The 13756-nt window shown below is 34.7% G+C and overlaps 1 protein-coding gene across 1 annotated transcript; it reads left to right on the top strand.

The window, feature by feature from the left end:
* Window positions 1-428: 428 nt before the first annotated feature.
* On the top strand, window positions 429-10642 carry LOC134586110 (astacin-like metalloendopeptidase). Its single transcript, XM_063441620.1, has 13 exons — window positions 429-497; window positions 602-623; window positions 862-930; window positions 3950-4084; window positions 4168-4285; window positions 4547-4725; window positions 4928-5009; window positions 5104-5231; window positions 5416-5528; window positions 5944-6169; window positions 9368-9486; window positions 9746-9920; window positions 10584-10642. The coding sequence occupies exons 1-13, from the start codon at window positions 429-431 to the stop codon at window positions 10640-10642; spliced, it is 1494 nt and encodes a 497-aa protein (XP_063297690.1).
* Window positions 10643-13756: the final 3114 nt, after the last annotated feature.

Below are 13756 nucleotides of genomic sequence, written 5' to 3'. Positions count from 1 at the left end.
TAAAATGTCATTTTGTCGGTATTTCTCATTTTAAAACAACATGATCAACAACATGACAGATGGGAAAAAATGTACGTGAATATATATATATATATATATATATATATAAATGATTAGAAAATAAAAAGAAGAAATAATTTATAATAAATAAAAATATTCATATTTTTTTTAGTGGTTGTATTAATATATTTATTTAACATCTTCATACTTAGTTATCCTACATATTATTGAACACAAGCATAATTTAACTATATTAAGGGGTTACTTGTTAAAAGATTTTTTTTTGTGCAAGTTTTTTTAAGATAGGAGTGGCTCTTTTATGTTTGTAGTGGTGACACCCCCTTTACATTTGGTATATATACATGTCTGTCCATGTGTAATGTTTCAAACACTAAGGAACAAAGAGATAATCCTTTCATACAGTTACCATGGAGCTGACCACGATACTACTGCTAATTGTATCTGGATGGACAATTTGCCTGGCTTTACCTGTGCAGGTATGAATATATAAAGAAATAGAGAGGGTTTGGTTAGTTTAGAAATACCACACTGTTACCTTGTCCAATGTAGGCCACATTAATGTGTATTTCTTTTCCCACAGGTTGACCTTGAAGTAAATAGAGGTAAGTATTACATTAATACCTAGACCTGTAGAGTTAAATATTGATAGGATGCATGTTAGTTCCCGATGTTGAGACCCCTCATGGTTCTTTTTGTGAGGTCAGGCAAAATTGCTATCATTTCCCCCTGTTTATTAAGTGAGAAATTTCAGATCACATTGTAAATTAACAGTGGATTTTGGGGGTTTACGGTTTTTGTGATTTAAACATGACTGTGTAAAATCTTTCCTCGCTTCTCTAGAACCCATCAATGACAGTCTACTTACTGAGATTAAAACGGTGTTCGAACTAATAGAAGAGGCAAACAAAGGTGAGATTTACAGAAATACTCCAAAAGCCAGAAGTTATCTGACTATCTGTTTTAATGTGAAAATTATCCTGCTTATCACGGTAATATGTTAATGACAATTGTATCTCACAATTATTACACCATAATACCGTTGCGATTAGTGGTTTTCATGTGTAGTGGAATTTGTGCGTGATTGATCTCATCTGTTTTAAAAATCACTGAAACATAAGTGCATGCATTTTATTAGTATTTATTTTCTCTCTTACACCTGTTTTATTTTACATGAAATGATTTAAGTTTATTGGAATGTGCATGGTAAATATATTAGTTTATCGTACTATTATAAACATATTATGTATACTTGGAATCTTGAAAAGAAATATAATTTTGGTAATTTGGATATTAAGTAATGCATCAAGTCAACATTTCTCATAAATTCCTTTTGAAAAAACATCATAATTCTTGCATTATCTTTCTATAGAGTATTTGTAGGAAACTAACATTGCACTACATTTAATATTAATATATCTATTTGTTAGGTGCCAGTGAGTCTCACTAATCTCCAATATAGACTTCGATTTAACATTTTTGGATACGTTTTTCAAATAATTTAATTTTTTGGGATAAACTATTACAATTGGTTTTTCAAAATATTAAAAAAAATCAACAATATGTGAATTCATTTTTGAATTAACATGAAAATGCAAGAAAATTACAGTTTTTATTCATTTTATCCGAAATCTAATATAAAATCAGAGAAGACTAAAACAACTGAATGAACACATGAGTCACCTAACAAATTTCAGTTCGCCATCATTTGTTCAATCAGTCATTTGTATAAGGCTGAACAGGGGGGGGGGGGGGGGGGGTTAAACTACCACATGTGCTCACTTGCGATGCTGTGAGTGGAGGTATGTCTGCATAACAGAGACCTTTCTGTTCCTCCACCCATGGGTATCAGTTGGGGCTTTAAATTAAAGAACAGGGGTGGACAATGATCTCATCAAGTCACCTGTGGTCATCAAGTGGAGGCTATATTATATAACACAGGTATAGGGACTTTACTCTCCCTTATGCCACCACAACTGGGCAGCAGGTGGGCGCTAGTTAATAACAGGGGGTAGTTAAATAATAATAATGATGGGGATATTTAATTAATAATGGGGGTAAATAATAACAAGTAGCCCCTACCCCTAGGTGGTGAGTGGGAGCTAATTAATTATTCTGTGCACATCTAATGTTTCACCTATGTATGCAAAGTCAATTAGCCAACAATCCTTCCCTAATCTCCTCTGACCAGTTAAGCCACATGCTAGACAGTCCTTAGCTAATTTCTCAATGTGTGTATCTACATATAAATACATTGCATGTAAGGGCCAACAATAAGTGTGATAAAATATTCATGAAGGATGGAATAATCTAAGTATATCACTGTCTAAATAACTATATGTACATACTTAAAACTGTGTGGATATTCCCTATAGAGACATTAACCACATAAGGGTCACATGGCATCTATGTAGTCATGCAGTGCAGGGTTTTAATGCACCTTGGTGGCGTAGACCATCATGCAGTAAAGGTATCAGCAATGGTTAATTCCCTGAAGGTATCAAGGAACCCCAAGTATGTTTTGATACCTGGGGTCCCCTCATTCAGCTGGGGCCACAGTTAGTTGCCCCAGACTGACAGATGAGCTGTGTGCAGTGCTGAATTTGAGCACTTTACATAGTCTTTTACATCCTTTCAAATACTGCACATAAGCAATCAACTCTCCATCTCATGTTGCAATCACATCATAGTGCTCACAGTATAATGTCCGCGTTAGAAAATCCCTCTTCTGATGTCAGTACTGACATCATCAGAGATAATCCCTCAGAGTTAGAATAAGGTAGTGGGGTTATTTTGTGGAATTATTACTGGGATTAGAGGGTAGAATAAGGACTTGGATTATATATAGGATTATGAGTAGGATTGTGGGTAGAGTTAGGGGTTGAAGAATGATTAGGATTAGAGGTTGGATTATGGGTTGGTTTAGGGGCTATATTAGGTGTAGGAAAAGGGATTAAATTATGGGTTGGATTATGGGTAGGATTAAAGATTGGATTAAGGGTTGGAATAAAGGTTGGATTAAGGTTTGAGTTATGAATTGGATTCAGGGTTGCATTAAGGGTTGGATTAGGGTTATTTTTTAGTGTTGGATTAGGGTCAAGATTAGGATTAGGATGAAGGGCATGATTCGGAGAAAAGGAATACATGTGGAGTTTCATTGTACTTGAGAACAATAGTAGAATGCAAATACTGGTTGTGTGCAGTAGGAAGACATACATTGTCTGTGAATTTTCTCCAAAATAAATACGTGCAGAAAAAAAATAAAATAAAAAAAAAAAACACTTAACTAATTTAACTAAGTTTGTGATAAAATAGTTAAATGAAAAGTGTCAAAATGCTCTTAGTTTCATAGCCTGGGGGATGTTCTTTCTACAAATATATTCACTTGTTTAGGGTTTTGGATTCGGTGACTACTATAAAAGCTGCATCCTCATCAGGTTAAATTTTGCAAAGGTTTAGTATTAAAACTGGAAATCAATGCTTGCAGTATTTGTTTTAACTTCTTAAAAATAATTGAAATCCTAGACATGTTGGGCATTTTAACAACCAGGACTAGTTAGTGAATTTATTTTAAGTTAGATTTCTTTAGCTTCATTTGGTATGTAGAAATTATTAAATGTAAAGCTAAGAAAAATGCATTTTTCTAATGTGCTTTCCATTTTTTTTTAATTAGTTTATTGTTATTAATTATTTCATTATGGATCAAAAGAACCTTCTATTCACATATGTATATGTGCGCCTAAACGGAAAGCGAAAAATTGTGGTAGAATGCATGCATTGTAAAAGACTCAAAAAGCCCTTGAACTTCTCAAAAAGAAGTGAAGGATTTGTTTGGTTTTCACTATTATCATAACATTTCATCCTAAATTCTTTACTTTATAAAATAAATTTACAAAGCTCATCTCAAAAAATTGTCGCATTATAACTCCAGGTATCAGTAAGCCTCTTGTCCATGGAGACATTGTCATTAATACTGGCCGGAGTGTGAAGAATTGCTATGACTGCTTCTGGACAGCATCTAAGAATGGAGTGGTTCCTGTCCCTTATGTTATTTCCTCAGCATACTGTAAGTTGTTCCCAACGTTTGCATGTTTGCTAAAAAAAATTTAATGTTTGTAACAAAATGTGACTTTTTTCTTCTCCCCCCAGCTAATATTCAGATATTGATTATTAATGCGGCCATGAGACAGATTGAACTAATGACCTGTATAAACTTTGTTCAGAGAAAATCAGAATGGGACTATCTCAGTATAGAGTCTGGAAATGGGTGAGTTTAAGCATATGGTAGACTGGTAAGAACGTATTAATAGATATTACAGCCTGGAAACACCAAACAGAGTAAAGTTTGGTTTGGCACATTTGGTATGGGCAGTACAAATTCAATAGCTCAGTATGTCATCAATGGCATGGGAGATGAAAGATGATGAAGATATGAAATTTAGCTCACATATTCTTTTTTATTTTATTTGTTACAATGCATATGCATTAATTAACGTTCTTTCATTAATTTCTCTACATAAATCCTTAGGTGCTGGTCAAATGTAGCAAGGCAAGGTGGCAAACAGACCGTCAGCCTTGACAAGTCCGGCTGCCTTGGCTCAGGAGTAATCCAACATGAACTGATGCACTCACTGGGATTTTACCATGAGCATAGCAGGCACGACAGAGATAATCATGTTGAAATCCGGTGGCAGTACATCGATGAAGGTGAGTAATTAAATAAATATATGCAAAACCAAAACTCAGGGCAAATCAAACCATAGAGTGTTCCTAAAACAATGACTAGCGGGGAGAGGTTTGCTGAGAAATCTATTCACCTAGTAAATATCCTGTAAAAAAAAAAGGTCAACACTATCCTTGTAAAATAAATTATAACTGTCATATTGTTAGCAAATTTATTTAATTACAGCTGACAAGTACAACTTTAAGACAGAGGACACCAAGAATCTAGGCCTTCCATATGATTATAATTCAGTCATGCATTACCAAAAGTGAGTAAATTTTTTGAACAAGAACAACTTTTTCTACTATTGTAATGAAATTGTCTTTCCTCTTTGCTAATAAAAGATATTCCTCTCTCTACAGTACCGCTTTCACTAACACCCCTGGTCAAGCTACTATAGTCGCAAAAGGTGACCCTTCTTTTCCACTTGGACAGGCACTAGGGATGAGTCACCTGGATGTGATCAAACTTAACAAACTCTATAACTGCAGTAAGCATCTCCTTGATATTGTTATAACATCAGCATTTACACCTTTGTTCACCTTACTAAATACATTACCTTGGATATCCTTAACTTATAGTTGTATGTCTGAGGAATGTGACATGGATGTTTGATCATTTTCCAGAATTCTATATCAGAATTGTTTTTAAAAATAATCTTTCTGTTTCCTTAGATGTCTGTCGTGTGAAACTAATTGAGCTGTCGGGGTCTTTCTCAAGTGATGATGTCTCATTTGGACAAGATGAGAGATGCCTGTGGTTAATTCAAACGGAGAGTTTTAAAATGGTTGGTATAAAACTTATGGGATAAAACATAATTTTGTTTTTACAAGTAATATTATTATATATAATTACACTCTGTCTGATCAAAAGTTAGTATCCCTGTTTATTTTAACTATTGCAATATTGTTATAGACTGACATGCATACATAACACATTTATAAAAGAAATAACTGTTTCATATTGTCATGTACCCATGAAAATAAATCCACCTAAAGTAACTACATACTAAATTTGTAATCCTTCAATTATCTGGTTTATGTATTACTGAACTTTACAGATCCATGACAGACTATAATCGTATCAATGAGTCCCTCTTCCAGATCAGAAACTATATTTTATGTTAAGATATTTCCAATGTTCTGTACTGACATGTTTTTTGATCTAATCACAACCTTCACAATGTGATCTCCTGTTTTCAGGTTAATTTTCAGCTCAGTGACGTTAATATCCCTACTTCGGCTCAATGTTCTGACAGTTATATAAAGGTTTATGATGGAAACACTAAAAAGGACAATGTTCTTTTGGACAAGACTTGTGGAAATGGGATAATCCCACCTCTTGTTTCAAGCGGGAATAGCATGCTAATAGAATTTGTGAGCAATCAGGCACCAAATCTTAGCACATTTAGCGGTGTCTATAAGACAGGTAAGATCCACCTTTATGTAACACAAATACAGAACTCACAAAGGCTTATAAATGTCCTTTGTATTAATTTATAAATGTAATGTTTTTAAATATAAATGGAACCTATTTTAGAAAATGTATGAGAATGTTTTAAATATTACTATATACCTAGTTTCGTAAACATTACAATTAATCTCACAGATAGGGTGGATGATACATTAATATACATTTTGTGAATGAAGGTTTAGTTTTGAATTGCTTACTTTCAAGATGAATTGAAGGTGGCCTTCAATTCACCTTAACATCTTGTTACAAATGCCTACAAATGCTCTACAAATGCTTGCAGTTTAGGGAATAAGATCCATGAACTTGTGGCAATAATGGCAACTGATAATGTAGATTTAGTCGCTGTTACTGAGACATGGTATAATGAGAAAAATGACTGGGACATAGCAATACCAGGGTAATCTTTATATAGAAAAGACAGGAAAGACAAGAAGGATGGAGGGGTGGCCCTGTATGTGGAGGATAGCATAAAATCTAGCCTAATAAAAGTTAGTGAGGCGAACTTAGAGTCCGTTTGGGTTACGTTAGAATTTGGTAATCACACAGTAACTCATATAGGTGTGACATGTAGGCCCCCAGGACAAATAGAAGAGTTAGATAATCTACTAGTTGAGGAAATAGCTAAAATGACAATGAAGGGGGAAGTTATCATCATGGGTGACTTTAATCTTCCTGATGTGAATTGAAAAAACAAAATAGCTGCTTGTGCCAGGAGCACACATATTCTAAACTCCCTACTGGGATTGTCTCTAAAACAAGTCGTTGAGGAGCAAACTCGTAAAGAGGCCATACTAGATTTAGTGTTAACAAAGGGAGTTTTGGTATCAGATATTACTGTAGGTACAAGTTTAGGATCCACTGATCATCAGTCAGTGTGGTTTAATATAAGAACAGTGACTGAGTCACACCACACAAGAACAAACGTTTTAGACTTTAGAAAAACAGACTTCTCTAAAATTAGAATATGTGTAAAGGAGTCATTATCAGACTGGAGCAATTTAAATGGGATCCAAGAGCTATGGGATTATTTAAAAGTTGCACTGCTGAAGGCAACAGAAAATTGCATTAGTAAATAACAAAAAGTTAGCATTTAGTAATTATAAAAAAAACACCAGAGTAAGGAAGACAGAATGATCTATATGATTAGGCAGAAAGAGGCTAAGCAAGTTATAAGAGCTTCCAAATCACACACAGAAGAGAAAATAGCACAGTCAGTAAAACAAGAGGACAACATTTTTTAGATACATAAATGAGAAAGGAAAAGGAAAACAAGGATTAGTTAGATTAAAAACAAAGGAAGTAAGGTATGTAGAAGAGGATACAAGTCTAGCTGACTGCCTCAATTAATATTTTTGTTCAGTATTTACAGATGAAAATGAAGGAAAGGGGCTTCAGTTAGGAAAAAGGATAAATTAGTCATTTGTTACATGTGAGTTTACAGAGGAAGAGGTTCTATTTCAAGAGTCAAAAGTAAAGACAAATAAGTCAATGGGACCTGATGGAATACACCCACAGTTATTAAAAGAGCTTAGTAGTGTACTAGCAAAACCATTAACAGATTTATTTAACCAATCATTGTTAACAGGAGTAGTCCCAGAAGATTGGAAGTTAGCGAATGTTGTGCCCATTCCCAAGAAAGGTAGTAGGAAGGAGTCGGGCAACTATAGGTCAGTAAGCCTTACTTCAGTAGTGGGGAAAGTAATGGAAACCATGTTACAGAATAGGATTGTTGAACATCTAAAAAACACTGGATTTCAAGATCAGAGACAACTTGGTTTACTTCACGGAGATAATGCAAAACTAACCTTATTGATTTTTTTGATTGGGTAACTAAAATAATAGATCAGTTTGGTGCAGTAGACATTGCTTACTTAGATTTCAGTAAGGCTTTTGACACTGTTGCATATAGAAGGCTTATCAATAAACTGCAATCTTTAAGTTTGGATTCCAATATTGTTGAATGGGTAAGGCAGTGGCTGAGTGACAGGCAACAGAGGGTTGTAGTCAATGGGGTATATTCGAAGCATGGACTTGTCACCAGTGGGGTAGCTCAAGGATTTGTAGATAATACATCTTGGACGTAAAAACCCAAGGGCTGAGTAGAGAATACTTGATGGAGTCCAACCTCAACATCTGAGGAAAGGGATTTAGGGGTGATTATTTCTGATGACTTAAAAGTAGGCAGATAATGTAATAGAGCAGCAGGAAATGCAAGCAGAATGCTTGGTTGTATAGGGAGGTATTGCCGTAGAAAGAGGGAAGTGCTCATGCCATTGTACAGAGCACTGGTGAGACCTCACTTGGAGTATTGTACGCAGTACTGGAGACCGCATCTCCAGAAGGATATTGATTGAGTTCAGAGAAGGGCTACTAAACTGGTTCATGGATTGCAGGATAAAACTAACAAGGAAAGGTTAAAGGAATTTAACATGTATATCTTGGAGGAAAGATGCGACAGGGGGGATATGATAGAAACATTTAAATACATTAAGGGAATCAACACAGTAAAGGAGAAGTCTATATTTAAAAGAAGAAACACTACCACAACAAGTGCACATAGTCTTAAATTAGAGGGGCAAAGGTTTAACAATAATATCAGGAAGTATTACTTTACTGAGAGGGTAGTGGATGCATTGAATAGCCTTCCAGCTGAAGTGGTAGAGGTTAACACTGTAAAGGAGTTTAAGCATGCATGGGATATGCATAAGGCTATCCTAACTATAAGATAAGGTGAGGGACTAATGGAAGTATTTTAAAAATTGGGCAGAATAGATGGGCCGAATGGTTCTTATCTGCCGTCACATTCTATGTTTCTATGTTTCTATATTTCTATGTTTAACAACTACAGGATAAGCTATTATCCTTTACAAAAACATACATATTGCAAATTAAAGGATAATTCAGTTACTAATAAGAAAACATTGAAGTAGAACAAGTAATAATTAAAAGACTTTATGTGTTTTGGTCACTACAGCACAATATTAGGTGTATCGCTGTTCTCCATTAATACAAATATGTCTGTTGCATTATTAGTTAATTCTACCTTTTGGGGAAAAAAGTTATGCACCTGTGCACAAGGACAGATTTGAAAATCACTTTGTAAAAGCTAAATAGAATATTGTGCTTTATTAATTAACATTTATTTACATACAGTTTCCTATGGAGGAACTTTAACCAGCCCGTTTGGAATAATCTTCTCTCCATCCTATGGCAAGGCATATCCCAACGATATAGATGCTGAATGGTCCATTATAGCTCCACCACAGTCTAAAGTAAGGTCAACCAGGGTACAACACTGTATCAATACAAATTAGGTTGAAGTAAAATGTGTTTTGTAGAAAACATACATATCAGGCAAGTTTTTTTTTTTTATTATTTTTTTTTTATGTCATATATAGTATCAAAGTAAAACAAATGAAAAAATAAAAAGAAGAACTTATTGCATGAAAAATAATTAAGCTAGTGTCTAAAGAACATCAAACACAGTTCTACAAATGTCCTCCTTAACTTAAGATGGGTATTTTCTTCTAGGTGGTTCTGAACTTCATTGATTTTGACCTGCAAGATTGCTCAGGTTGTTCCTGTGACTCTCTGACTATAATTGATGGTGCCGGCCCAACTTCCCCAGTCCTGGGCAAATACTGCAGCACTACTGCACCCGATTCTTTGAAATCTTCTGGAAATGTGGTGATATTGAAATTTCACAGTGATAGCCAGACAAGTTCTTATGGTTTCTTTCTCTCATACTCTTTTGGGTAAGGATCAAAAATGAAAAAAACACTCAGTAGCATTCACTACAGCAGCAACATTCTTAGAATGAGCCTTTACATTATTCCTTGCAGCTTGTTTATCTCTTGAATGACATTTCTGGATTTGTTTTTCCTTAATTCCTGGTTTTGTCTTGAACAGCTTGATTTTTGATAGTATTTATAGTTGCGCTTATGTGTTTCTCCACTCTCTATAATGATGGCCAAATGAATACTGACTCTTATCAGTGTTTTGCTATCTTTTCCTGGTTAAAGGCACACAAAAAAATCATATACTACACTTTTTTTTAACCCAACTGTCAAAATAAATTTACTAATAAGGTTTCTTTTTTAATCTTCTGCATACGTGGGTTCTAAAAGTAGAAGTTTTTTCTCAATATAATATGCATTCTGCTAAATGTATGCATATGCAGTGTATCTGTGCATGGCAGACTATTTCCATGTTATGTGTATGGATCATTTTCCAGGTCTCAGCAATTTCACTAATCATATCAATTACACTGTTCTTGATGTTCGGACCGTATTGACACATATAGAGTAATACTAGGATGTGCAAAGAGCTGATTGTCATTAAAAATGTCCTTTCTATTTTCTTATGGCAGCTTTAGCCCCCTTCTGTGAAAATGAAGATATTCAGAGACCAGCATTGAAATCTGCATAATAAAAATGGTTGAAAATGCAAGAAAAAAATATTTATCTTTATAGAAATGTTTATAGTATTTATACATGCAATAAGTACACATTATAATATTTTTTCATTTTAGTTTTAAAATGAATACAGATATCACAGTAAATAATATAATTTGATGCAGTTTGACAAAGCTATTTTTTTTATTTTATTATTGTTGAGTTCACTGTGCAGGGGCATGTGCTTAGAACAGATAAAAATGTATATAATTATGCTTTAAAAAAAAAAAAAAAAGCTGGAAGAACGAAGCCACAGAAGGACACTGGACACTTTTGAGAAAGCCTGGGTTTAGCTGAAACGCATTAAGTGAGGTAGACTATATGTTTTTTATGTTTGGAATCGAGTGTATTTTAAGAGCTTCAATAAAATTGTTATCCCTGACTTACCTTGCATGCTGGAGTTCATAAAGCTTAAAGGTATTGGAAGCTGGCAGGCTATTCCAGGCATCCACTACCCTCTCAGTAAAGTAATACTTCCTGATATTATTTTTAAACCTTTGCCCCTCTAATTTAAGACTATGTCCTCTTGTTGTGATAGTTTTTCTTATTTTAAATATAGTCTCCTCCTTTACTATGTTGATTCCCATTATGTATTTACATGTTTCTATCATATCCCCCGTCTTGTCTTTCCTCCAAGCTATACATTATTATTATTATCGCCATTTATTGAGCCACAAAAGCAAGACCAGTCTGCCCTAAGTGTGAAGCAGCTCAATCCTTATTAATGCTAATGAGGAACAAGTAGGGCAAGACATTTGTCTAATTTAAGATAATTGATTGTGGTCAATGAAAGGTTTGTGTTTTTAGTGTTCTACAATGTGCCATTTTTCTGTCTTTTATGAATTACAATGGAAATGGAGTCACACGCACAAATGGACTCTGTCCAGTGTTATCATATGACCACAAACAATTACACATACACATAGGGCACATGCATAAACACACTCAAAACATACTCACAATCCATATACTATCAACTATATTGATCTTACATTTTAAATTCACTTTGAATTCGCACATTAGTGAAATAAAACATAGAAACATAAAACTCCTTCACTGTGAATAGCTCTGATAGACTCACACTGACACTCAGTTACACATATACACACATTGACACATACACACACACTGACATACAGATACACACACACACACACACACACACATACACTGATCAGCCACACTACTAAAACCACCTGCCTAATATCACGTAGGTACCCTGAATAAAGAAATAGTAACTACCTATTTCCAGAGCAAAAAGACTCTGACTCTTGCAAAAAGCTGGAAGGTAACACAAGATGAGGTAATGTATGCTCTTTGATAGAGCACTGCACACCACTTACAGTTGGAAGAAATAGTATGTGAAACCTTTGGAATTATATGGATTTCTGTACAAATTGGTCATAAAATGTTATCTGGTCATCATCTAAGTCACAACAATAGACAATCACAGTCTGCTTAAACTAATAACACACAAAGAATGAAATGTTGCCATGTTTTTATTGAACACACCGTGTAAACATTTACAGTGCAGGTGGAAAAAGTATGGGAACCCCTAGACTAATGATATCTCCAAGAGCTAATTGGAGTGAGATGTCAGCCAACTGGAGTCCAATCAATGCGATGAGATTGGAGGTGTTGGTTACAGCTGCCCTGCCATATAAAAAACACACACCAGTTCTGGGTTTGCTTTTCACAAGAAGCATTGACTGATGTGAATGATGCCTCGCACAAAAGAGCTTTCAGAAGACCTATGATTAAGAATTGTTGACTTGCATAAATCTGGAAAGGGTTATAAAAGTATCTCTGCTGTTCACCAGTCCATGGTAAGACAACCAATGGTCAGATAACTAATCCAAAGCCAATTGGCTATACCTCTACCTACTCAGATAAATAGATGATATGTACAGTAATAAATAAAGGATATCAATTCCTCCAATTGTCCTAATCTCTGACTTTATGGTGTGATGTCTATATCAGGAGTTGGATACAGGGAGGAGATGGCTGATGTCATAGATTCTACAATATCGTAATATAGAGCTAGTAGAGGATGTTTTGTGATTGCAAATAGTTGCAATCTCTCTTCTCCTAATTGTGGTTTATGCAATTCAATATAGGAAACACCGCTTGAGTGAAGAAACTGAGCCGGATGGCTGTCAGGATACGGATTCTATATTATCACAGTGTTGCAATATTGTTGTAGAATGGAGAGAACATAGAGAAGATACTAATTACACAGTTAATTTAAACCTCAGTTATATGGGGTTAATATCTTGTTTCAAACTGCAGTCCCTGTCTACTGCTCAAATCAATTATCTGTCTTGAATATATTTAAAAAATAATAATAATAAGTGAAAATCTCTCTGTGAATCAGAAATGATTGAGTAACTATTTATCTCATAGGGTATTCACAGGTAGAATAGAGACATGAGTAGAAATATAACGGCCTCTCTTTCTTGATTGCTCACTAGACAGTGTATAGGAAAAGAACGTGAAACATAATAGATAAGTGCTAAATAAGTAGAACCATTGATACTTAAGAGAAAGTTCAGAGAAGGGCTAAGAAACTAGGTTATGAATTGCAGGATACAACTTACCAGGAAAGGTTAATAGATCTTAACATGTATAGCTTGGAGGAAAGACGAGACAGGGGGGATATGATAGAAACATTTAAATACATAAAGGGAATCAACACAGTAAAGGAGGAGACTATATTTAAAAGAAGAAAAACTACCACAACAAGAGGACATAGTCTTAAATTAGAGGGGCAAAGGTTTAAAAATAATATCAGGAAGTATTACTTTACTGAGAGGGTAGTGGATGCATGGAATAGCTTTCCAGCTGAAGTGGTAGAGGTTAACACAGTAAAGGAGTTTAAGCATGTGTGGGATAGGCATAAGGCTATCCTAACTATAAGATAAGGCCAGGGACTAATGAAAGTATTTTTAAAAAATTGGGAAGACTAGATGGGCTGAATGGTTATCTGCCGTCACATTCTATGTTTCTATAAGTGCTGGTCTGCTACACCAAATGTGAAAGTGCCCTGTGTGAAAGAAGAACCCTTCTTCTTAACATATAATTACAACAT

This window comes from Pelobates fuscus, chromosome 2 (genome assembly GCF_036172605.1).
Source record: "Pelobates fuscus isolate aPelFus1 chromosome 2, aPelFus1.pri, whole genome shotgun sequence".
Lineage (NCBI taxonomy): Eukaryota > Metazoa > Chordata > Amphibia > Anura > Pelobatidae > Pelobates > Pelobates fuscus.
The sequence above is the reverse complement of the archived record's forward strand: the minus strand, read 5'-3'. Positions and strand labels throughout refer to the sequence as shown.

Coding starts and splice junctions, on each gene's coding strand:
- LOC134586110 (XM_063441620.1), top strand. CDS start 429: ATGGAGCTGACCACGATACTACTGCTAATTGTATCTGGATGGACAATT. Junction 5,010..5,103: donor TCAGTCATGCATTACCAAAA/GTGAGTAAATTT, acceptor CTCTCTCTACAG/TACCGCTTTCACTAACACCC. Junction 9,921..10,583: donor GGTGATATTGAAATTTCACA/GTGATAGCCAGA, acceptor TTCTTATGGCAG/CTTTAGCCCCCTTCTGTGAA.